The sequence below is a fragment of the Choloepus didactylus genome, chromosome X, assembly GCF_015220235.1.
Source record: "Choloepus didactylus isolate mChoDid1 chromosome X, mChoDid1.pri, whole genome shotgun sequence".
NCBI lineage: Eukaryota > Metazoa > Chordata > Mammalia > Pilosa > Megalonychidae > Choloepus > Choloepus didactylus.
Genome location: NC_051334.1, coordinates 130,536,179 through 130,563,332, shown reverse-complemented (window position 1 = coordinate 130,563,332; position 27,154 = coordinate 130,536,179). Strand labels below are relative to the sequence as shown.

The window sequence follows — 27,154 nt, the reverse complement described above, 5'->3', positions numbered from 1 at the left end:
AAGGGCTTTCAAATGTGGCTTCCTGGGTTTTCCAATTTGCTGGTGGGTGGATCTGGAGTGGGCATCCCATCTGTACATCTGGCAGGGGCGCCGTCCAGTTTTTCTTCATGACTCAGGATCAGTTTCTAACTGGTGGGTGGGACAAAGTCTCCTGAAGTTGCTGCAAGGCACCTCCCCCTGCAAGCAGAGCTTGGTACAGCCCAAATAGTTTTCAGGTTAAGAAAGCCAGAATCTTTGTTCAGCCGCACTGACTGAACAGACTTAGTGGGGGTTACCTGGCTGAGAGCAGCAGCTGCAGCAACAAGGCTCCTGGGATAGTTCAGGTGAGTAGAGTGGGTAGTCACAAACTAATTCTAGAGTTTTATTTGCTGGATGATTTAAATTCTCAAAGAGATGCAGAACTTGAACTTAGTAGTTAATGAAACTCCACAACTGTAATTCATCGTTTCTCTGGATAGAATGTGTGTGCATATTAACAGTTTGGAAACAAAAAATAATGGAATTTTGGGTTGGTTATTTGTGTGTGTGCATGTGTGTGTGTATGTGTGTGATTGTTGTTGTCTGGCAATGATATTTTCTGTAAATATCTGATCAGTTGTTTTTTTGTTTTGTTTTGTTTTTTTCTTTTTGCTTTCTACTACTTAAAATACCTGATGACTTGAGAACAAACCCGGGAGGGGAGTTTGGGTGGGTGGATGAGGAAGCCTGGCTGACTGTCGGGGCTTCAGTCTAGCTCCTGCTGACACAAGGCTGTGGGCAAATTATTGAAATGCAGACAAAATCTTAGAGCCACACTGTGTGCAAAAGACCTGTAAGCCCTAGCAGTTGGGGTATACAGTCTGTGCACTTTTATACAGGAGGGAGGGAAGGAGTGGTAGCCAAGGCTCCCTGTCTGGACACCCTGGAGGTCCTTCTGCCCTGGTGACAGTTTATCTTGACTATTTCATTTTCAGCCCCCAACCTGGTTTTGCTCTCCTCTGATTCTTGCTTTGGTTTACACTTAGGCTTGCAGTTGGGGCTCTGTCTCTCCAACTACATTTCCACTCATGTTCTAGGGGCTAAGTGGGCTACTTGACCAGAGCAGGCTGGGGGACAGGAAAAAGTAGCAGAATATTATAATATAAACAATTGATTCTCAGATTTGGAAGTCCTTTGTTTGATGAAAAGCACATAGGGAAATTCAATAAATTCTGCTTTCCCAATAATACTTCTGACTTCAGGATAAAGCATTCTAGTTTGTGTTAATGCTTTATTGAAATCCATCTAATGTCTCATTTGCTACACTTTTCTTCACAATCTGAAGGAATAATTTTTAAAAAAAGATTCTTTGGGGACTGATAATTAACTCTCATTCCTCTGGCCATTTGTGTGTGTGTGTGTGTGTGTGTGTGTGTATACTTTGGATTTGAATAACATTATTTTTTCTTAGAGTCCCTAGCAGGCTAAGGAAAGGAATAGGTTAAAAAGTAGGCTTTCCCTATCCTTGGGAGATTTCAGTTCCTATATTAAAAGCAGAAAAAGCCCCTTTGTGACCCCCAAACAGTGTTTCTTTGATTAGCCTTGATTTGAAATCATCTCACCTTCTGACAGCTTGCAATTCAAAAACAAAACTCCCTAGTGCATTTTTGTAAGAAAACGATGAGATTTCTAAAAACAATGTGTTGAGGAGGTGTAGGCCCCTCCTCCCCCTTTTAAAAAATGTTGTGGCTTTTTACTCTTTTCAAGTCAGGAGGTCTGGATTTTAGTGCCAGCTCTGTCACTATGTAACCTTGGGCAAGTACTATCACCTTTTTGTAAAATAAAAAATAAAAAATTGAGCCAAGTGATTTCTAAAGAGTTCTTCCAGCATAACATTCCATAGAAATAGCAATTAGATTCTGGCAAAGCTGTAAAATTGGACATATATGATGAGCTTATTCAGCCAAGGGGGGAAAAACAGGTAGAAGGGCAAGTTCTCCAAGAAGGGACGTAGAATGGGGAGGGGATAGAGAATGGTGGAGAGGCCATTTGATTTTGGGCTCTTAAATGTCGGTGAGCGTTTCACCTAAAGCATTGTAAATCAAATTTTCTTAATTTTTACTAAGGACAGAAAAGTGATTTAATTTGTTAAAAACAAGCATTTCTTAATAGTACTGCCTTATGTTGGTCTTGTCCTTAACAGTTAAAAAGTATGTTCACATGCTAATTTCATTAGATCTTCTGAATAGCATCGTGACATAGACAGGAAAGCCATTATATCCCTATTGTGCTTAAGGGGAAACTGAGGCATTGAGCTGTTATCTACACTAAAGGGTGGCATTTGGGACTTTATCCTAGATCCCCTGATTACCTGTGCTTTTTATATGATTCTGAAGTGCTTTTAATTTTGATGGAGTTCTTCAACAATGGAATTAAAGGAAATTGTGCACTCTTTTATTCTTCTTTGAATTTCTTTGAACTGTCTTCTCTCTGGGGCATAGTACATGCATCCTATATGAGGCAGTGGGCCAGATCACTTATGATCCCTTTCAGACCCCAGAATCTTTGGCCAAGGGTTTGAAACTGAACAACTTTATGTTCCCTGGTAGGTATGTGCCCCTAGATATGAAATATGACTTCACCTGTGTAGAAAAGGAAAGCACTATTCTCTATATAACATGTGTATGCTGAATTGTAATTATTTTTTCCTATCCAAGCCCTATTTCTACCACCATTCCACCCCCAGGTGTGGCGTTAGATGGAGCTATTTGGGACTAAAGAGGGGCCTTCTTTAGGCCAGGCAGAGTTGGTTCATTTATAGTCAATTTGCATAGCAAACTCTTAATTGCCTTTACCTCTGATTTTACTCCAAGATCAGAACAAAAGGGGAAACTGGGGAAAGGGATAAACTTGCCAGGGACAATAGCCACAGGGTCATGCTTTCCCCTACTCAACCCCTCTTCCCTCATAGCCTACTTTTCACTTCCCACTCTCCCCACTGAAAAGTGGTTTGTATTTCAAATAGGGTCAAAAGGTTATTCTGGAGGTTATTCTTATGCATTATATAGATATTTCTTCAATTTTCTCATGTGTTAGAATAGCTAGAAGGAAATACCTGTAATTGTTGAACTGTAATCCATTAGACTGGATTCTTGATGATGATAGTATAACTATGTAGCTTTTATCGTGTGATTGTGTGATTGTGAAAACTGGTGACTGACACTCCCCTTATCCAGTGTATTCATAGATGAGTAATAAAATAATGACAAAATATATAATTAATAGGGGGAGATAAGGGGTATGGGATGTTTGCGGTGTTCTTTTTTATTTTTATTTTTTTCTTTATTTTGGAGCAATGAAAATATTCTAAAATTGATTGTGGTGATGAATGCACAACTGTATGATGGTGCCATGAACCGCTGATTACACACTTTGGATTATCTGGTATGTGAACATATCTCAATAAAATTTCATTTTAAAAAAGTGGTTTATGAACCATAGACTGCATTTCCTTTACCAGATAAGTCTCTTTATAAACTGAGTCTTTAATTTTTAGGACAAAATCTGATTTCTATCCTAAGACTGACCCAAAGGTAAAGAAGCAAGTGATTTTCCTCTTAAGAGTTAGCCCAGCTCTCACAGGCTTTACAGTCCAGGAAGTAGCAAAAGTTCCCTCCAATAACTGCAGCATTGTATTCTACAGGTAGCCTCCCTCATCTTCCCTTGGTAATTTCCACCTACCTTCACTCTGGGCCTACTTATCCCTCTTGCCCTGGTGGTCACTGCCTTCCTCATTTTCTCTCTCCAGGCTTTCAGTCCCAAGGCCATTACCTTACCACACTATGCTAAAACTCACACTATGCCTCACTCAAGCACCCATGCCACTGACCCTCGAGCCACAGGGTCCCTCTTCTTAGTTGTCCACATTCCCTTTGTTAGCTAGAGGATCTTTGGTTTATACTCAAAGTCCCTTGCTTTTACGTATAGTTTACTGGCTTTCCTAATATATGGTCTTTAATTTAAGGCCCTCCCCTTCCCCTCAGTGTTGGGTGTAGCAGGACAATAAGGAAGGAACATTCATTTCTCCTATGCTCCAAAATGGCAAATTGTTTATGACAATCCCAAATTACAAATGTCCGGGTTCCCAAAAGTTTTCCAAGGGTTAACTGATGAACCCTCCAATGTGAAGGATTCCAATTCTCCCATGACTATCAAGCCATGAAAATAAAGAATCTTTTTAATACTTACCATGGCAATAAATTCCAGGCAGAATGCCTTGAAGTTGGGTATACTATTTGCTTTGGAGGGTTTTCCTCTTTTGAGCTAAAACAAAACAAAAAAATCCCTTCTTCAAGAAAGCAGTAACCAAAAGAAGCAGTGTGGTGTGATGGAAAGTGCACTGAATCTGGTATTAGGCAGGCCTGGGGTTGAGTCGGCTCTGCCAGTTTCTAACTGCCACTTCTCTGAGCTGCCTTTTCTATGGATACAAAGTGAAGAACAGATGATATCTACCAAACATGACTGCTTTGAAGAGAACACAAACTAAAATGTAAAATGCACATTTCAAACAATAAATTGCCATACAAGTCTTAAATTTTTGCATAAAACACTCATCCATTCAACAAGTATTTCCTGAACAATGGTTGTGTACCCAACTCTGTGCCAGGCAAAGAGAGAGATGAAAGTAGAAGGAGGGCTTACAGTTTAGATCTTGTATTTATGGAGTTTTTTCCACTTTTTCAAAATCCCTTTTAAACTAACCATCTATTAGGTACAGTCACAGAGGGAGGAAGGCAGCTAGATTACTCCATTCTCCTGATGAGAAAACTGAGGTACAAAGGTACCAAGGTCACAAAGCAAATGGAGCACAGTTCTCCTGTTACCTGATCAGAAATGGGAAACAATTCTTCTCTGCAAGTCTGACAGGCTATAATTGTACTCTAATGAAAGTTCAGGCTGATAGCTTGTTATTCTTTATTTACCATGTGCCCCAAAACTGCAGGCACCACCTTCCCCCTGCAAAAAAGGCATTCTATCAAGGTTTGGCCTATCTATACCAACTATGTGTTTTGCTGCTGAAAAAGTCTCCGGGGAGCATATTGAGTTTTAAAATCAAACATATTTTTCTATCTGATTAATGCTGCTTCTATCAACAGCCTGTCTTTTATAACAGAGATTCCCTTTGCAGGCTCCTATCTGCCTCACCATTTGGCTGAGTAGCAAGAGAGACTGATGGTGGCAGAGAGCCTTCCCAACAACAGGAAATGCCCATTTATACAGTATGGGCAGGGACTAGGAGTTTCTGGCAAATGAAATGTCCTAATTGCCCCAGTCTATTACCCATTTATAGTCCCCAGCCTCTGGAAATCCACCAAACCTCCTTCTAGGGAGAGCAAGAGGCAGCACAATAGAGTTTGTTGTAAGTTGAACACACATAAAAATTGGGGTCCTTTGTAACAGACTCTAGAAAGGAGCCTGGGCAAACATTCAGGTTGTCTCTGATGCTGCTTAACTGAAAATTATTACTAATACCATCCATGCCTTCAAATACAATCAACTGCAGTCTAATATTTAAAACATGTAACCAGACTTGAATCTGATGAACAAAGGCATTCAGGTATTTTGCAGAGCCCCACAACTCTCACTTTGAAAAGCAATTATCAATAAATAAGGCTATGGGAAAAATTGTGGTTATTTTCAGCTTCTTATTCCTTGGATTCAGAGTAAGGGTAAGTTTGTTGTACATATATTGCAGGTTGCAAATAACACGGAATTAAAATATTTTATGGTTTTGAAATGGGGAGATTTCTTTACCAGTAAAGCATTTCACTGTAATACTGGAAGGACATGAAATGAACTAATAGACAGGTCTGATGTTTTATATATAAAGTTGTGACCACCTCTTTATTGACTTGGTTTAGAGCTGTGGATAATCTTTAAAGTGCTGATTTAGCCTTTTTTTTTTTTTTTTTGCAAATTTCTGTCATTTTTTAGCAGATACTCTGAACTTTAGCCAGAATTCATTTTAACCTTAATGTGATCATAGAATATGACACAATTATCCCTAAAATGTATTTTTGAAGTGATTGATGTCATGTAAATTTCACAACTGCCTCCTATTTACTATTGAATGTCATGAGGGGATCATTAAAATCATTACAAATCTATCTTTGTGAATCCAGCAAAAGCACTGAAAACCCTATTATCACCCCTGAAGCTATTTAAAATCAAATTTGCCTTTCAAATTATCCCCATAAAAACCAATTGTTAAGGACATTTAAGTGTGGGACATTCTGAGAGACATTGCCTAAAGAACCACTATATTAATTCTCTGTTTAGTGATGTGAGTTTTTTTTCCCCTCTTAAGGAAAAGAAAGCAACAGTTTATTGCCATGGTATAAGAATCTATAGTCCATCAAGTTAGTGTAATTGAATTTCAGAGTCTGCCTTTTATCCTGGGCAAATGATTGTACATTAGACTTTGAAAAAGAAAGGAACATGCAATCTTTCTATCTTTCCTTGTGTTTGGAGGCCATCTGCTGAGCTCTGTTTCTTGCATTAGCCTTCATAGCCAGTAATTTTAAAAATGCAAAGCTCTTTAAATGGTAAAAGGGAAGGAATTGTGTAAGTGTTTGTTAGACTTGAAAGGGGCTGCCTGTCCACTCACGTACAAAGTGTGTGGCCCTCCAGGACAACAACTTATTCTGAATATAGTAAGGCATTTTTTTCTCTTCAACTTCAAGTTTAGAATTGTCCTAGGCCTTGAACTCCCTCTTGCCGGTATAAAATGGAAGATCCCCCTTAAATTATAATGATACATTTTACTAGCGATTTTTCACATTTGTTATATATTTTTCCAATAGGATTGTTAAAGCCCACATTACCTCATTCAGCAGATGAATAACCTGATGCCCAAAAATGATTAGGTGGTTTACCCAAGTCTTCATACTAATTAGCTGCAAAGCCTGGACTCATCTTTCTTTGAAAATCTGATACTTTTTCTGTATAGCCAAACTTGAAGCACCTACCTCTTAGAATATGTCACTGATATACCTGCTGTTTGTCTAATCTCAGGTAATCCTTAAGAGGCTAAAATTTTATTCCTCCAACAAAATCAATTTTTCTCATTTTAGGCATAGTTTGACACCATGGGTCCTCCTCTGAAGCTCTTCAAGAAACAGAAGTACCATGAACTGAAGCAGGAATGCATCAGAGATGGTAGACTTTTCTGTGACCCAACCTTTTTGCCTGAGAATGATTCTCTTTTCTACAATCGACTGCTTCCTGGGAAAGTGGTGTGGAAACGTCCCCAGGTAATTTTCATTTTCCACTTTCTGTCTCCCTCTTGACTTCCTTCATCATGACCCGATTTGTCCCACTATTCCACTTATATAAGATATGTGTATAGACCAATTTAGGGGATAAGTTTAAAATGGGAAGTTTCATGCCTCAGTGTTCCCAGCTATAACTTAAGGATTCCTGCATTTTAGTTAAATTTGGTCAGCTTAGTAATTAAGAAAGAACAAAAAAAGGAGACATACCATGCTTCTTTATCTTTTGGTAGTTCATGTCAGTAAATATGGTAACTCGAAAAGCAACTTTAATCTTGTCTCCTAAATTACCTAGCATAGCAACTTCAAGATAATCTCAGACCAGTAAGGAAAAAACTCCTTACCTGCTGAGGCTGTGAGCTTAAATGAAATGGGCTCCACAAGGACAAGATGGATTTTATATTGGGGCTGGTGAGGGAGAGGGGTACACTTCTTTGTTACTCTTTGAATACTATCACTTGTATCTTCACATAATTAGCAAAGTGAGATCCAAGTAGAATTTCAGCACTTTTGCTTACTACTATGGTTTTCTGTGGAATATCCGAATGTTGTGTCTCTAAAGCAATCTCTAGCCTCCTTTGTAAGACCTACGTGCGTGGGAGCTCAATGTATACAACTATAGGATGATGGAATGTGAAGAAAAAATAGCGACCTTGCTATTATGAGTTCCTTCTCAAGACCACAGAGGGTTATTGAAAAATGTACATTCCTAGACCTTTACAATATCCTGAAGACCTTTTGATACTATTATACGAAGTTCCTTTTTTTGTGTACACTATTAGTTAACCGCCTCAATCACCACTGATTCAATGCATACCTTTTTCAGTAAGCAAGCTATTCATTTTTAGTTGCAATTTCCACAGGTTAAACTCCTAAATTGAGGTCCAGCAAGAGCTATTTCAGTTTATGTAGGTTGCTACCAGCTAGTGCCAGCATACTTTGGTCACTTCAAAACTCCTATCTTCTATGCCGCTCAAAGGACGTATCTCAGTTTATGCCACTAAAGAATGATAACCATTCAGAGTATGAGATTTAGAGTTCTCTCCATCAGAAGGAAGATTATGCTCCTCCCATATTTCTGTAGCTCCAGTTATTGGAGGTCACTTTGGTGACCTGCTCTAAAAATCTGGGAAACATGAGCAGAATTCACTAACCACCAATTGGGTATGCAGAGAGGTAATAATTTTTTTTTTTGGCAGAAATCCTCTGATAAAATAGAGATATGTGTGTGTTTGGGAGCCACTGTTATGAATGGATGGTGATAATGTGGGGGTGATCACTCTTTTCAGATGCTTGGATATGAAGGAAAAGAAGTTAATAGGACAGAAGTAGCTAAAAGAGTGGCAGAATATTGAGGGGGATATTTTTGGGGGGTGTTCTTTTTAAAATATGACAGACTTGAAAATATTTATTGGCTAAGGAGTGGGCAGTAAAGAAGAAGAGGTTGAAGATGCAGGAGAGAGAGGGAATGATTGATGGGGTGAGGTCCTGAGGAAGTAGGTGGAGATCCGGTGGGTGGCAAAATTGCAAGCCAACTTGAAGCCATTCCCCAGATGTGAACCAAGCCAAAGGAGCTTCCTGTACTGGCCAGTCTTTAGACACATCCTTCCCCTCTGTCTTGGCTCAGTCCTTCGTTCTTTGCCTTCACCTTCCAATTTCTGTGGATAGAATCCTAGATGGATTAGCAGGGAAAGAAAGAGCTTAATAACCATGGCAATAGTCCATCTTGTCTCTGAGGCAAACAATACCCCTTCCAGGGTGAGGGAACGTGGGATAGAAGATGAACAAGAATGTATACAAAAAGGAATTGATATTCATTGCTTGCCTACTATTGTCAAGATACTGTATTTGGGATTTTCCATACACTATTTCAATTCATTTAATTTCATTCTTATTTACCATGGCTTAGCAGGGAAGGCATCTTAAAATTATGTGGATTGTAATTCTTTTTTCCTGGTTTTAAAAGAAAGGTAGATAATATGCTCATTTTATTTATGAAGAAACTGGGCTCAGAGAGAAGGTAAAAATTTACCCAGGGTCAGACTATTGATAAGTAGCACACCAGGGATTTGAACCCACGTTTGAGTCCAAAGCCCATATTCTTTTTCCATTCTACTCTGCTGCCATGTCAGGAAGATGAAGTTGTTTTTATCACTTTTTGCTAAAATAGTCAGCTTCCCTTCCAGCCAGTTCTCGTATTCCTCCTCTCTGTGTTGGTGCTGTACATCCATCAATTGATCCATGTTATACCTTTTGAGTGCATACTGCAAACTTATTCTTATCAAGCCTAAAAGAAGAGTCAATCAAGAAACATTTATTGAGCACCTTCTGTGCCAGTCTCTGTGCAAGATTCAGATGTGTATCAGTTATGGGCCTGTGGTGAGATACTCCAGTTCTGGTTGGGGAGACAGATATTAAGTTATTAGAGAGTTAAATATAAATTAATGCCCAATAAAAGAAGTGATATTTTCAGGAATTCAGGTGGTAAATAATGTAATTTTTTGAAGAGGGGAAGAGCATCATGGATTGGAGTGGTCAGAGAAGGGGCCTCTTGTGGAGAGTAGGAGAAAAAGCAAAGAAGGTTTTGGACCACCCTCTGAGCCTCCTCAAAAAGCTGTGGATTCCTTTCCAGCAAGAGTGGAGGCCAAGCCTGTGGTCAAGAACCACGTCAAAGTTCTCTGGCCTCCCATCAGGAAAGTTGAGAGACAGCACTGGGCCTCTTTGAATTGGCTCAGGAAGACCAAACTGGTCATTGGCCTCACCCACTTCACTGGCAAAGTTAAGATCCTGGTTTGCAGGGAAGCTTAGAGACTTATTTTCCCTTATCATGCCACGTAGCCTCAAACTCAACCTAGGCTATTTTCTGAAGCCTCCAAAATGGAGGAAGCATGATTTTCCTGGTGTTTTCTCTTTCCTTTCCCATGGCAAAAATCTTCTGCCTTTATAGGCTTCCATGCCTGAAAATACCAATGATTGTTGAACAAACTGACTCCCATCAATCCCCCACCATCCTAGGCCAGGATTAAGTGTCCTTTTTTCTCAGTTGCCAATTTCTTGCTGTGTCTGATGGAGCCAATTTAGATAGACAGGGGTTATGAGAGTGTTTTGCAATTGGTCAGTGTCAAGGCCTTTTGCCCATGCCCTCCAAAGAAAAGTCCTTCTCCTTAACTCTTCCAGTGATCCAATGGCTCCACATACCATCCTAGCTTCCTGGGCACACAGGCATATTGCCCAAAACCATGTACTCCTGGGTTTCCGTGTTCTCCTGGGACCTCAATATGTAACATCTTCACAAATTCTAAAAACCAAGTTTCACTGAGTTACAGTGAGATCAAAAGACTGTAGGTAGGATTTTTAGCCTGAAATCTGCCTGCCAAATTCCCAGAGAAAACCTCTTCTTTAGCTCCCTTCAACTACTCTCCCCTTCTACCTGCCTCTAGCCTTTTTCCTGACTGACTCATCCCTAGCTACAATAGTGTCTTAAGAGTCAGACACAACTAATCCCCCAAAAAAATGTAGCAAGGCATCATGGGAATTTCCAGAGCCAGTTGTTGGGGAATAAGGGCATCTGCAGAAGATCTTCTGTCAGCTCTTCTGGTTGTGCTTTGAGTTCAGCCTTTACTACCACTGCCTCTGCTCAGGACTTCCTCTGGGGAATACGTTCTACAGGGGTCACATCAGAGCATTGTCTGGGTGGGAGAAAGGTATGAGGTTCTGAATTAAAGCAATGGTAGTATGAATGGAAGGGAAGGGCTAATGAGGGGAGACATTAAAAGCAGAATGTACAGGCTTGGGTGATAGATGGCATGTGAGGGAGCGGTAAAGGAGAAAATACTGATTATGACACATTCTCTGGACAGTAGTTTTGAACTAGACATTCATGAAAATCTTTTTCTTCCCAGAGATCATGTCCACCCCCACTTGAGTAGTCCTGCATGTTTTCCGCTGTTTGCACAATTGAAGAGAATTAAATAGTTCTACACTGTTTTTTTCCACTTGTCCTATTTATTTTAATTTTGCATTAAAATTTTATATACCATAAAATTGACCTGTTTTACATATACAATATCATGATTTTTAGCAAATTTACAGAGTCATGCAACCATTACCACAATTCAGTTCTAGAAGAGTTGCATCACTCCAATAAGATCCCTTGTGCATATTTGCAGTGAGTCTCTGCCCCTTTTCCCCAGCTTCTGGTAACCACTAATCTACTTTATGTCTCTATGGATTTGCCTATTCTGAGCATTTCATATAAAATGAAATCATAATAATATGGCCTTTTGTTACTGGCTTATTTCATTTAGCAGAATATTTTCAAAAGCCATCCACGTTGTAGCATGTATCAATTTGTTCCTTTTTATAGCTGAATAGTATCCTATTGCATGTACACATAAATTATTCCTAATAGAGTAGTTTGGGATGTATACCTGGAGTCTCCTAACAAAAGTGTGAAGATTTCAGTAAGAGGATAATTACTTAGTGATCTGGTTGCCTAGGTTGGAAGTGGGCTTAAGGAGGGCAGTGAATCTTATTCCCAGGCTCCACACTGAGTTTTCCTTGGAGGGTTAGGAAGGAATAGAATGTTTTACTGATGACAAAATCTTCATGCAGAACTAAAACTCCCAAGCAGATAAAGCAGACTCTGTGGGAGACTGGTGCAGCATTGGTCATGAGCCCCAGGTCCATCTGGAGATAGTTCAGTTATCTAAGGATGAGATCATGGCTACTTGGACTAGCTAACCAAGCTCTCAGGTCCTTGGTGGGATCTTTGTGCAAATTAGCCCCTGAGCCTTCTGGAACTACTTAGAGCTCTGAACTTAGTAATGATGTACCTACTGCAGGGCTGGCCTCATTTGTAGGTGTCCATGTCTCCATTCCCTTAGTATTTCTAGACTGCAACTGGCACTTTTAAAAGTGCCTCCACCCTTCTGGCTGCTGGTTTTCTGAGCAGCTTTTCATTTTTCTGTGGTTCCTGAAGTTTACCCAGGACCTCAGTGTTTATTGTCAGCAAATTTCACCTGTGTAAAAAAATTGCTAAATGTGGGGATGTGGTAGGTGCAAAGGGAGCCACATGGAGTGACATGTGCAGGAGTCTAGGCCTTATAATTGTGTGTCCCCCCGGAGGCCTCTGGGAAGATGGAGGAAGTGAAGACAATTGGAGGACCCCTCAGATCTCACCAGAGAGCATACTTCCTAGAGAATCTGCCTTGTTCATAGAAGTTTTTGTTGGGGATGGGGGTGGGGGTGGGGGTGGAGTATGGGAACCATTTCTAACTTCACTCTTGGTGCTGGACTTATTAGTTGTGTGTGTTTTCCTCTAAGAAATTATTTTGCCTTGACAAACAGCACAGTTCAAGGATCACTGCAACTGTGCCAACACAGCTGGGAGCCATTAAGGGCTGAGCATCTCCTCTCCTTCCCAAGCCACCCAGATGTGTGACTATGTGAGCTGTGACCTCTTGCCCACCCCCACTCCCTACCACTGCAGCAGAGCTCAGGCTGAAATGTCCCATTTGTATTCTGGAATTCAGCTTTGAGTTATAGAAAAGTTTCTCCAGCTTTCCTTCCTTATCCCTAAATGGAAGACACCTAGCGTGCCCAAAACTGGGGGGAAAGTCAATAAACAGCCATTTTATTGTTTTCAAATTTGTCTCTAATGAATCCGTTTGGCTATTAGATTTGCACAGGCTCATTACCTTTTATACTTACTGCCTCCTTGGCTGCTTTCTAGTCTTTTAATTCCTCACTTCTTTAAAGAGGTAGAAGATGTGACTTAATAAGTATTTGTCTCCCATGTTTCACATCATGGTGCTGACATATATTAAGAGATTGATTCATATTTATGAGTTGAATTGAGACAATTAAAGCTTATTGGAGATATTAAGCCTGAGAAAAAGCTAAGAGAGAACTTAAGTGAGTCTTCCAGAAAGGTGGAGAGCTTTTAGGTGAGTGTTAAGCAAAGAGGCATAAAACACTAGCATGGATGACTAAGGGAAGTAGTAGCTTCTCTGCCCCTGGAGAGCTTCATCATGTACCCTTTATGTGGTAGCCATTGATAAGCCTAAAGGCAGGGGGATATACCCGATAAAATCCTAAGATTTCTTCTCTAAGGGTATGTGGTTCTGAAGAATAAAACTTTAGCTCTAAATCTCCTACTAACTAGCTGGATGACTGGATGCAAGTTACTTCCCCTCTCTGAGCCTGTTTCCTTGTCTTTAAAATGAAGTAGTTGAACTACATAGTCTGAAAAGTTAATTATATTATATAATAATCACATCCAGGTTAAGTCCACAGGAGAATAATTACCAAGTTCCTGAATTTGAGTTCTGTTTAAATGTCTTTTTGTTCATTATGTAAACCTTTATGTCTTGAATAGAAGTTGACGTGCCCAAGTGTTGGCTGAGCCTAGGCTCCTGTTGTGAAATTAAAGTCTTATGGAAATTCAAGATACTGTAATATAACCTCAACCACTAATAACTGCACATAAAACCAGCAAATAATTTGCCTTAATAATCTACATGCACACTTTTTCATATATCTTATGTCTACTTTATTGTTTTTCCATGGTAGGAAACTATGATATGCATCATCTAGGTCCAAGAAATAATTGTATGGCTTTACATCTTGTTCCAAATAAAATGGCAATATCATGACCCTAGGAGGAAAAACTGTGCTTACTTTCATCTTAGAAGAGGCAAAGAGACAATAAGAAAAGAAACAATATCAGAGTCTAACTTGCCTTACGCAACTGTTTTCTGTTCAGCAAATGAAAAAACAGGCTTCTCCCACCACCTAAAAATATTTAGTAAGACAGAAGCTTTCTCCTTAGAGTAAAAGTAGTGATAAGACACAAGACATGTATCTAAAAAAAAAGACCAGAAAATCCAAAGCTGACAAACCACCTAACCATCTCCTTTTGGCAGAGGAATTCCCAATTAATCTTCAGTTTGGACTTTTCCCTGCCCAGAATGCCTATTCTTTCCAGAATTATTTTGGCTTTTAAATACATATGGAATGTTTCATTCTGTAGACCAAACTCTTCATCAAGGAGAATTATGTCTGTTAAAAAAAGAGGTTTTAGGATGAGAAAAATAAAGCTGCCTCTATTAATAATTTTTAAGAGCAGATATGTCTAGATTTTCTTTCCATTTGAGACTAGGATTTATTTCTACTGGGTAAACAGAATGTCAGGGTACCAGCCAACAGTCCAACAGCCTCTTCCACGGAGCTTTCTCCTTCTATTCAAGGCTTCATTGGTACTTCCTGCCTTTGAACTCTGCAAGTGCTGATAGTCTGAGTCACACAATCATGTTTTCAATTATATGGTGTTATGTATGACGCTATGCCTTTGCCCATGCCTGTCTCTCTGCCTGTTATGTCTCCATATCCTTCCTTTGTCCAACTGTGTAACTCTATTCATACTTAAAGCTTTCAATTAAAGCATTAACCACCTCTGGGGAACGTATTCTGACTACCAGCAGGGAAACTTGGTGATCCTTCTTCTAGACACTGGCTACACTTTGAAAATGTCTGCACCATACCCTCATCACACTGTGCCGTAATTGTGTTATGTGGGTCTCATTCTTCCTAACCTCAGTGAGAATGCACAGTTAATGATATGTTGGGAAGACAGGCGTATAAGCCCTAAACAAATACAGCCCCACTCTCTGCCCAGATCCCCTTGGAACATCCAATGTACGAAAAGATTTTCTGCCAAAGTGGTTCTTTGAGTGTTTTATTACCACCTGCTATTAATGTACTGCCAACTATAGTCATCCAAAGATGTGGAAAAACCCAGTTGCAATGGAGATTGCTGTTCCCTCTGCTTCATGTTAGAAAAGATCTTCTTGTATAGGTCTCCTTTTCCTTGAGAAGGAGAATCATTATTGTTTACCTCCACCAGACCTTGTCTTTCTTTTATTCAATCACTCTTTCAAGCAGGTGCTTTAGAAAATCTCAACCTGACAAAATAGATTCAGAATGCAATGTGCTAATGCCTGTCCCTCCACTTTAAAAGTTCACTGCTGTGGTGAAAACTCTTACAAACCCCAATGATAGCTATGCCTAAGAGTTCCCACCAGCACTCTCATCCTTTCTCAGTGTATCCCCTCTGCAATCTGGTCACAAGATTCCCCTCCTTCTATTTCTCCTGCCACTTCCCCACCTGACCGTTTTCCTCTGGCTGGATGATCTGCTGCTTTGTGTTTTTCCTCACAATCTCCTGTGAAGCCTGTCCTGACTAGCTCAACTCATGGTGACTCTTGGGAAACTTTCTTCCCTGACCCCTATAACCAGTTATTGTGTCCACAGGACATCTCCGATGACCCCCATCTGATTGTGGGCAACATCAGCAATCATCAGCTGATCCAAGGTAGACTGGGACACAAGCCAATGGTCTCTGCATTTTCTTGTTTGGCTGTTCAGGAGTCTCACTGGACAAAGGTATTCCCCCTCCTGTGGGACCTCACTCAGTTTCCATCTTCTTGTCTTATTAACTTTAGGGAAAATCAGCTCATAACTTTTTTGGATAGTTGTATTTCCTGAAGGCAGAGATATGAACTAGGTGACTTCCTTCCCACTCCATTTTATTATGAGAATTTTCACAACTATGAAAAAGGTGAAATAATTTTTGAGTGAACACTCGTATACTCATCTAGATTCTACCATTAACATTTTACTCTACTTGCTTTGTCACTTATTGACAATACTAATTGACCTTTTATTGTCACAGTTCTTTGACTCGGTATCTCTGCATACTGTTATTTTCTGTGCCTACTGGTATATAAAGCCATCAGGTCAGGAAATCACTAACAACAGGAAAGGTGAGACGGCTGGAGATAGATCCTTGTAAAGGTTCTAATAAGTGAATAATGGCACAAAAATCCTGTGGTGTTCAGGTAGAGTTCAGTGTTAATTTGATTTGGGACAAAGTTATTTCCCCATAAAAAATAATTTTAGAATATTAATGTGTAACTGTTACATAAAAAGAAGAATTTCCCAAACTTAATGTTATTGAAGGTATGAATACAGGAAATCTGTAGGATAGCCTTTTAAACATTTAAATGACAGTGATCCTTATATTTTTATTGATTTTTGCTTTCAAAAATGCCTTGTTTATGTGGTGGTTATATACGCAACCATAAATATGTACAGCCATTTTCTCATCTTGTTTGTAGATTATTTGTGGAAAATATTTAATCCTTGAATGGTTCCTCCCATCCACCCTGCATACTCCTGAGTGCATTCAGGGCAGGCATGGTTATAACAGACTTAGCAAAACTAAATTGGGGGAGTAGAAGTTGTGGACAAAATACCCTACCTATTACTTCCCAACCTGGTACCAAACCAGGTATATTTGGTGTGCTTCCTGCTGCCACATGGATTTTACAGGAGCTAATTATAATCTCAATATCTGGATATGGTCTGATATCCATGTTGATTGAATGTTCCTTCCTTTCCAGACAATTCCCATCCATAAGGAACAGGAATGGGACCCTCGAAAACCAGATAAATATGCTGGGATATTTCGCTTCCGTTTTTGGCATTTTGGAGAATGGACCGAGGTGGTGATTGATGACTTGCTGCCCACCATCAATGGAGATTTGGTCTTCTCCTTCTCCACCTCCATGAATGAGTTTTGGAATGCTCTACTGGAAAAAGCTTATGCAAAGTAAGGAGGGGCTTGACTAGTCAGTGGTCAGGGCACTTGAAGAAAGGAAAGCCATATTTGCCCTCAAGAGCTTTCACTCCCAGCCCAACCTCAGAGTTTTAATTGAGGAGGATCTCATCCAGGCACAAGGCACTTTTTGGGGGTTTGGGGCTGCCCTCAGAAATCCTAAATGAGAGAGATATCAGTCGATAATCTCCTACCAGTTTCTATGCCCCTTTCTTGCTGCTAATCTGAAAATGACGTGGCATTATGGCTTCAAAATTTCTCCTTGTCTAATATTTACTTGTAGAAAAACGTTTCTGCATGGACTGTCCTTGATCGACAAAACCCATACTTACAATTCTATGATAGTAATATCAAAATATCTCTCATTTCATACCTAGAGAAAAGTCAGCTGGTAAACCCTGGGGAAGGACCGTTCTTATTCTTGGGAACATAACAATTTTACAAAGATAAACCTTGAATTTTTGCCCCCAGGCTGCTTGGCTGCTATGAGGCCCTGGATGGTTTGACCACCACTGATATCATTGTGGACTTCACTGGCACATTGGCTGAAACTGTCGACATGCAGAAGGGAAGATACACTGAGCTTGTTGAAGAGAAGTACAAGCTTTTTGGAGAACTGTACAAAACATTTACTAAAGGAGGGCTGATCTGCTGCTCCATTGAGGTTTGTATTTACCAAGAAACAACAACACTATGCCCATTCCTGGCAGAGGAGACTACAAAATTTAGTGGAAAATATACACTTAACCTGGAGTTCCATGAAAAGCCATATGGAGCTCAGAAAGTTAACCTATGAATTGGGCCTGGTGCAGAAGCTGAGGAGCTTAACTTTTTATCCTTCTGTGCCATTCATCCAACGGCAGGCCAGAGCAGCATCCCCTTCCAAATTCCTCCTGCCTCTGCCCCTGTTAGGGTTACAGCTACTTGCTCAAGGAATAAATCATTCTCATCAAATTTTAATCAATGTGCTACTGAATTGTCTAAGTGAGGTTTTTATAGTACATTCTTTCCTTTCCTTCACTTGCTTTGTGACAAGTAGGTGGAAGGATCAAATTTCCATCTGCATAGGGAGAATTAGCTTCAACTACACTGTGGTAAATCAGTCAAGAAAGCTTAGGCTTTCCAATTCCTGTGCGCATATATATATATATATAAATATGTATCTATATATTATATATAAATCTATATATATATCTCATATATATAAATGCATATACATCTTTCCTCTAAGACTCCCAATCAGGAGGAACAAGAAGTTGAAACTGATTGGGGTCTGCTGAAAGGCCATACCTACACCATGACTGATATTCGCAAGATCCGTCTTAAGGAGAGACTTGTGGAAGTCTTCAGTACTGAGAAGCTGTACATGGTTCGCCTGAGGAACCCCTTGGGAAGACAGGAATGGAGTGGTCCCTGGAGTGAAATGTGAGTAGCATTCCACTTTGACTGCTATATTCCCAAAGCCCTGTGCTTCTCTCAAGCCCATTCCAATAGACATCTAGGAGTTCTCAATGCTCAGTGACATCTGCATGTTTTTGTCAGGCATGGGGTCTGTGACCCAGCCAGAGGTGAGATAAAGTAGTCTCGATTCTTGTACATTCTGTTGGTACCATGGTTACTGTATGAAGTCAAAGGCAAGCATAACAGCTCAACCCTTTATTTTCCTCTAGTTCTGAGGAATGGCAGCAACTGACTGCAGAGGATCGCAAGAACCTTGGGCTTGTTATGTCTGATGATGGAGAGTTTTGGTGAGAAGAGGTTTGCTGTACTGAGGGAATTGGTGCTTTAACATGGAACTACAGGGGTAGGTATTAAGTACCACTTTCACTTCTTTCCTGTACTTTTTCAATTCAGGATGAGCCTGGAGGACTTTTGCCGCAACTTTCATGAACTCAGTGTCTGCCACAATGTGAACAACCCTCTTTTTGGCCGCAAGGAGCTGGAATCCATGCTGGGATGCTGGACTGTGGATGATGATCCTCTGATGAACCGCTCTGGAGGCTGTTATAACAACCCTGATACCTTCCTGCAGAATCCCCAGGTTTCAGCCATATTTTTCTCTTTGCTTCTGCATGACACAGGCAATAGGAAACCAGCTCTCACCTTGGTTCTCTCTGAAGTATTTCTGTAACGGTGATCTCTCAGTGCTGGCATCAATTGCTCCATTTGCCACTATTGTGTAACATTGATTAACTCTGATCCCTAGGGATTGGCTAAGATGCTTGTAAAGCACAGCAGAGACTGTCTCTCTTCTGCAGAGAAGTACCTTGGCAACATTGTGAAATCTGAGTCACCTTCTCGTGCTGCCTCTCTCCTTGTTAGATTGCTTGTTGTGGTTCTTTGACACCCTCTACTTCCTTGCAACAGTCCCACATTAGAGACAGGGTCTGCTTCCAGATGCTTTCTCAAATTTTTCTCATTTCTTTTTGCTGCCCAACTGTTCCCTTTGGTGCACATTTATTATATGCATCCTCTTTCTTCAAACCCCATTATTATGTCTCCCTTTTCTCATAAAGAACCAAGTCATTTTTCCCAAGGATTTGAGTTGCTGCCTTATCAATGACCCCATCCCATGCACCATTCAAGACAGTGCTATTCCAGGTGACACATTAGAGGTCAAGCCCAGGCATTCCCCAGAGGAAAAAAAAACCAAGCATCCAAAATCTGAATCTGAAACCTGGATGGATTTATCCCCCAAATCCAATGATGAGTTACCCACAGGAGACAAGTCTTCAGACAGTATTGCTACCTTACTGCTCATGGATTTGTCTTTTCTTACCATGGACCTAATTGGTCAGGCATTTTGGAGGATACTCACTGGTCTGGTGGACTGATTTCTTAACTCAGGCTTTCCTTCCATTCTTTCAATCTTAATTGTTCCTGAAGAAAAGAAAGCTGCTACAACTTCCACTTTACCCCCATTTACCACCCTGGAAATGTTTCAAGTATCAGGCACAAATACCGAGATAGGGAAATGGCACTTTGACTTCACTGTAAGTATAGACACAGGATTGACCTTTGGGTACCTTGTGAGACTATGGCTCTGAATCTGTTTATTTTTGTTTTATTTTCTTTTTCCATTCACCCTTTTAAAATGTTCAGTTCAGTGGTTTTAGTATATACACAGAGTTGTGCAACCATCACGACTATTTAAGTCCAGAATGTTTTCATCATCCCAAAGAGAAGCACATACTCATCAGCAATCCTTCTCCCATTCCCCACCCCTGCAGTGCTAGCAACCACTAATCTACTTTCTGTCTCTATGGATTTGCCTATTCAGGATATTTCATATAAATGCAATTATATAATATGTGGCTACATCTGTTTTATGTTTTATTCTAAAGGGAGGGAGGCGGAGGAGAGAGAAAGAGAAAAAAGTCTAATATCTGATGCCTTTTAGTTTTACCTTTCAATAGCACCATGATTCCCCAGATGATGTTTGGAAAGTCTCTGGCTCAGAATTGGGAAGGCACTTCCGCGGGAGTATATACTGAACAAGCCTGCAGCTTCTCTAAAGTAGTGGTGAGAAGGAATCAATCCTCCAAGGAAGTGGATCCATCCCATTCACAAACCACATGTCTGGTCTGGCAGGGATAGCCAGAAATCTGCAATAGGGGACTAGCCCAGGGGGATGTTGCAGTATCAGGTTGAGTCAAACAGGGACTCTTTCTGTTTTTCTGGATTCTGGAATTTTAAAAGCGTTTAAATGTTTAAAGCTTTTAAAAACAAGGGGACAATGCAAGAAAACAATATCTTACCAGGAATTTATTTTTAAAAAGCATTTCTGTTTTGGTTTGCTAAAGCTGCCAAAATGCACTATACCAGAAATGGGCTGGCTTTTTCAATGGAAATTTATTAGATTACAAATTTACAGTTCTACAGCCATGAAAATGTCCAAATTAAGGCATCCAGAGAAAGATATATAGACTCTGAAGAAAGGCCAGTGGCATCCAGGGTACCTTTTACATGGGAAGGCACATGGCGACATCTGCTGGCCATTCTCTCCAAAATGTCTCTGGGCTTCTGTGTGTCCTTGCTTGTTTCTCCCAGGGCATTTCTGTCTCTGAGCTCTCTCCAAAATATCTCTGCCTTTTATCCTCTCATAAGGGACTCTAGTAAAGACGATTAAGGCCTACTTTGAATGGGCGAGGTCAAGTTTCCATGGAAACAACTTAATCAAAAGGTCCCAACCAACAATAGGTCCGCTAAAAGATTGGATTAAAAAAAACATGGCTTTTCTGGGGTACAAAACAGATTCAAACCAGCACAATTTCTATTAGGCATCAAAAGCCTAGGCAGGAAGTTGTCTCTCAACACATGCTGGATGCCATAAGGGGAGGCAAGTATTATGTTCTACACTTAGAAAGTCAATGAATTATCCAAGGTCTCATTGTCTGGTCAAGAGCAAAGCCCAGAAAATAATCCATGTCTCTAAGCTTCTGATATAGAGTTTTCTTCCTTGAAAGCTGACCTAGCTGATCTCAAATAGAAGTGCTAACTAAGCTCTTTGGTGGCCTCTTTTGCTTAGTACATCTTCACTGTGCCTGAGGATGGACACAAGGTCATCATGTCACTGCAGCAGAAGGATCTGTGCACTTATCGCCGAATGGGAAGACCTGATAATTACATCATTGGCTTTGAGCTCTTCAAGGTAAGAATGGGTGTATAAAACAGAGAGAATGATGGCAAACAGAATCAACACTATGGAGGTTTAGGCTTAGGGGAATTATGAAAGGCCCAGGGATAAAGAAGACAGTAGAACTAATATCATCTACCACAACAACTCCGAATTGAGCAGAATGGAGTATTTTATCCTATTCCACTTCCAGGTGGAGATGAACCGCAAATTCCGCCTCCACCACCTGTACATCCAGGAGCGTGCTGGGACTTCCACTTATATTGACACCCACACTGTGTCTCTGAGCAAGTACCTGAAGAAGGGCAACTATGTGCTGGTTCCAACCATGTTCCAGCATGGCCGTACCAGCGAGTTTCTCCTGAGAATCTTCTCTGAAGTGCCCGTCCAGCTCAGGTTCTGTTTCCTTGGCCAGCCCATGTGAACTCCTGTACTCTGCCTTGCCTCCAATCCTAAACCTCCTGACCTCCTTCCCTTATGCAGGCATTCAATGGGACAATTTGTTCAAGCCAGACTTAACTGAACTTATGATGATAGAAATATTTCTCAAAGTGGGGTTATAAGAAATTCCCCAGAGCTCTTAGCTTCCATTTAAGGAGAGCAGGCCTATAGCCTAAGCTCTTCCATTTTTATGCTTTCTTCTGTTCTCAGGCTAACTCTCTCTTCTTTTAAACAGCTGGCACTCCTCACTGCTCCTCTATTATGTTCTGAATGCTGGGTCACCAAAACTAACTTTTCATCTCTGCTTACTCAGATCATTATCTGATGGTCCTTAAAGCAAGAAAAGCAAAACATATTCATAAAATATAGGTCATGATTGAGGAGGAATCAGCTAGGTTTCTCAGCAACAATGTCTGATGAGGCCTATCTGCTTATCAATCAAAATTCATCATCAAATGACATATCTTCTTTTTGATGTTTCAGGGAACTGACTCTGGACATGCCTAAGATGTCCTGCTGGAACCTGGCTCGTGGATACCCAAAAGTAGTTACCCAGATCACTGTTTACAGTGCTGAGGGCCTGGACAAGAAGTATGCTAATGAAAGTAAGAACTGCAGAGATGTCTGGGGGAAGCAAAACTCATTTTCATGTATACCATGTATGGTTAGAAAAGATGGCCACAATTAATTCTCTCCAATGGAATTTCAGTCTAGGGAGGTCAGGATGCATGTCAACCATGGCAAAGAATGGTATGTAAACTTCTTGAGCAAGGCTTGCATAATATTCATCTTCATATTTCTATATACAGTATGGAAAAGAAAAGGGAAGTAGGAACAAAAGAGTTGCATCCTAAATCATTGTGGTGCTCAGGGTGCTATGCTGAGAGTAGCAGAATAGACTTAATGAGACAGATTCTAGCAGAATAGACTTAGTGAGTGAGACAGATTCTTGCCCATCTAGAGAGGGAACTTTAATCACTGTATTAAAAACAAATGTCATTTTGTTCTAGCTGTAAACCCATATTTGGTCATCAAGTGTGGAAAGGAGGAAGTCCGTTCTCCTGTCCAAAAGAATACTGTTCATGCCATTTTTGACACCCAGGCCATTTTCTACAGAAGGACCACTGACGTTCCTATTATAGTACAGGTAAGAATGCCCCCAGAGTGGTTCATATTCAGTACCAGATACTAGATTATCTCAAGTGCCTCACATATGACTAGGATGCAGAGCAAGTGTTATTCTGTTTGTTTGGTACTCAAAGACACCTCCTATTCAGACACAGACACTGACTGCCTTACTCTGTGCCTAAATATGCTCGCTCCCATTTTATTGTGGGAGGAAGTTCACATGCTAATAGGTACACTTTTGCAAACATGTACTATAAAAACGCATGAGGGGAAGCATAAGCCAGTTCAGATGACACTCATATTGCTAGATCAGCGTGAACCAGTACAGTCTGGCAAAGTTTTTCTGACTTAATGTTTCTGACTGACTGCCTTTAGCTAACCATCCCACAAGTCAAGGATGATCCCAATCTCTGCTTCCTAGCTTTTCATCTATACTCTTTGAGGTGTCCTCCCCTCAGCCAAGGGGGCACCTGGAAAGAACAGAATGGTCTCTCATTTTTTAAACAGGCTGTTTCAAGCTCTACATTAGGTTCTAGGTGCCACTGGGCAAAGGCCAATCTCACAGAGGTTTGCTCATCTTCCTTCCCTTGACTTGCCTCCCCAGGTGTGGAACAACCAAAAATTCCATGATCAGTTCCTGGGGCAGGTTACTCTGGATGCTGACCCCAGCGACTGCCGTGATCAGAAGTCTCTATATCTGCGTAAGAAGGGCGGTCCAACTGCCAAAGTCAAGCAAGGCCACATCAGCGTCAAGGTTATTTCCAGCAATGATCTCACTGAGCTCTAAATCTCCAGTCCCAGAGAATTCTGACATTGTTTTTCTATCCTTTTATTTTCTGTCAGATGACAGGTCTTATCTAAGATTCACATTCATTTCAAGGAAAGAAATTCACAGTAATTAACTATTCCTCTCTTCTGATCAGTTCCCCATACCTCCTGATCCAAGTAGCATCAGTAGCTACAAAACCTATATACCTCCAGCAGCTGAACAGGGGGAGGTGATGGTCCTATCTGGAGATCATAACAACAGACAAATGTTTGCAAAGAAATGATTTCTGAGGCTTCCGGGGGTGAGATGCAAGCAGGACAATAACGAGGGCCTGGACACACTCAAAATATCTTCCCTGAAGGGCATATTGAGGAAGGAGGAGGGGTTATCAAGGCCAAGCTGGTCTAGCCTGAAAACCCAGCCCCTGAATCAATGCTGCAGACTTCTCAGCAGCATTTCACCAGCAGCCAGAGCTTGCTTATTAGTCCCCAACCCTTGCCACACCACCACCATCACCACCATCACCATCACCATCATCACCACTACCATCACTACCACCACCATGACCACCATTACTACCGTCACACCATAACCACCACCACAATCACCACCTCTACCACCTCTGGAAAGTATAGTCCTGCCCTAACCTAAGTTACACCCCACAGTAGGTTTTACCTTTATGCTGAGGAAGCTTCCTAGGTGCTTAATCAAGAGCTGGAGTTCCATGAAAGATTAGAGTCAGTAGCTTGTGTCTGTTGACAAACAAGGCCTAGACAGTGAGAAAGACCTGAGCTCCAGTTCAGTGGAAGCCAGCTGTGTTCTACAAGAGGGAAAAGTGGAAGAAGCTGCAGTGGGAGACAAAGCCTCTGTCTCCCACCCATCCACGCACACCTATACTCACACACGCGCACATGGGCGCGCACGAACTACCGTTCATGCAGTCAGTGGGCAAGAAGGAAGAGTATATGCCACATATTCTCAAAGAATGAAAGAATGCATATAGCCATAGTATAGCCAGTCTGGGGCCCCTGACTGCAATGTGAAACCTCCTGCTGCTGCTAGGTTTACAAACAAGCCTTTTGTCCTGTGCCTCCTAATATCATTGGTACTGAAGACCCTATCTGGGGGCTTGAGACTTTGGGTCCCAGCCAAGGACTCTAAGGCTTTTTCCTCAGTTGGGAAGCTTCACTCCCTGGGGGTGTTTGTTTGCCCTCTTGTTTTTCAGTACTTCAACAGAATTTTCTCTAGAGTCAGTACTCTGAAATGTTCTTCCCTCCATCTCATCTATCAACATTCTACCCCTCCTTCAAGGCCCAGCAGAAATGCCACCTCCTCCATGAAGCCTTCGTTAATCCCACCCCAACCATCTTCAACAATTTTTTCAATGCTTCTGCAATGATAAAATAGAAACATAGTTGTAGTACTTTGTCTAGTCTGCTATGCATTTATGTTTTAAACATTTTGTAGTTTTTTTTTAGCTTTCTCATTTCCTATCATATTTTTCAGTCTCTGTAACTTGCGCCTACACCACACTGCCTTACATAAATCAATTCACAATAAAATTCAGATTCAATAAATTGACCAGTTGACTTGAATTGATGGCACAAGAGAGATGGTAAGAGTTGCCATGTATGGAGACTTGTTTTGAAGCCACTGCAGGGAGTGGGGGAGTGTATCTTGTGAAACCTGAGCCCAAGCACGTATCTGATGGGTTCAGAGACCTTGACTGCATTCTGATGGTATTATTTGTTGTCAGGGTTGTGGGGTGGTTTGGAGAGTGGAGAGGGGCCCTCTTCTATTCCATATTAGGAAGTTGTTCGTATTTGGGGTTACACAATCCTTCTGAGATTGGACTCAAGGCCAACGGTACAGTGGCCAGATCTTTCAAGGACAGACCTCTCAACAGGAGAAAATACCAACTCCTTCTCCCTCCCAGCATCTCATTTAGGCCCAAATGGATGTGAAGACTTCACTTGCTTCCACAGTTAATGTGCCATCTGAACATCTTAGGAAAGATTTTTGTTAACAGGATGAGAATGAATAGAAATTGAGAGACCTGAAGTTTAGTCCTGCCTCTACTTCAATCTTGCTATATAACATTGCAGTTGGGGAACCTATTCTCATTTTAACTTGAGCCCTGCTTTCTGACAAAAAAGGCTGCCTAGGCAGGGTCTATAAGGGAATAGTTCAACAAAACAATCCCATAAGACCCCCCCTAACTTCATCTCTGCAACACTAGCTCAGAAAACACTGGAGATGACATCTTAAATACAAGTATTTACATGTTGCTGATCTTTGTTAGAAATTAAATATCCCATACAGGTAATGTAATAGTTCTATATGGTCACCAGATGGCACTATGATATTACAACCGAGCTCAAAGAAACCACTTTTTTTTTTTAAGGATGAGAATTCCACACGCACACACCGCCCCCCAATAAAGGGCTCTAAAGAAAAGATACATGTTTTTGAAGGTCTGCTATGTGTCAGACTCCATGCTCAGTGCTTTATATACATGTTCTCATTTTAATGCCCATAACAACCATGTGTGGTGCAATCATTACCCATTTTTTCAAAGATAAAGAAGCTAAAGCACAGGGAAGCTAATTAACTTGCTCAATGTTACTCAGCCAGTAAGTGATGGGTCCAGGATAATCATGTCTATTTGACGCCCAAACCTGGGCCTTATCCATGAAAACAGGTTGCCCATCAGAAAACGGTGGCATCTTGCTTACATCTATATTAGCAGCTTTGTATCCACAATACTGTACTGAGAACTGTACAGATAGCACACCAAATGTTTTCTTTCACAATTATTACCTTTCTAACTTACCCCTTGTGTGCACATATGTAGGTAGACTTGGTCTTCTTCCAAAAGGTTTCCAATATATACCAATAAGTCTGATACAAACAACTTGAATGAATCTAAAAATAATTATGCTGAGTCAAGCAAGCCAGACAAAAAGAGCTCATGCTGCATGATTTCATTTATATAAACTCTAGAAAACGCAAACTATAATGACAGAAAGCTTATCACTGGTTTCCTGAAGGAGAGGGGGAGGGGAGGGAGCAAAAGATTACAAAGGGGCCTAAGGAAACTATTGGGTGAAGATTATGTTCAATATCTTGGAACCTTTCTGTATCTTGATTGCGATGTTGGTTATATGACTGTATGCATTTGTCAAAACTTAGAACTGTGCATGAACAGAGTA

At 40.8% G+C, this 27,154-nt stretch overlaps 1 protein-coding gene across 1 annotated transcript; it reads left to right on the top strand.

Moving 5' to 3' along the window:
• The first annotated feature begins 256 nt into the window (after positions 1-256).
• Positions 257-25,503, top strand: CAPN6 (calpain 6). Its single transcript, XM_037821757.1, has 13 exons — positions 257-323; positions 7,092-7,271; positions 15,603-15,734; positions 16,754-16,962; positions 17,440-17,632; positions 18,200-18,393; positions 18,639-18,716; positions 18,823-19,009; positions 21,497-21,619; positions 21,798-22,000; positions 22,529-22,650; positions 23,056-23,192; positions 23,778-25,503. Exons 2-13 carry the CDS (start codon positions 7,107-7,109, stop codon positions 23,958-23,960), a joined length of 1,926 nt encoding a protein of 641 aa, XP_037677685.1. The 5' UTR covers positions 257-323; positions 7,092-7,106; the 3' UTR covers positions 23,961-25,503.
• The last annotated feature ends 1,651 nt before the right edge of the window (positions 25,504-27,154 follow it).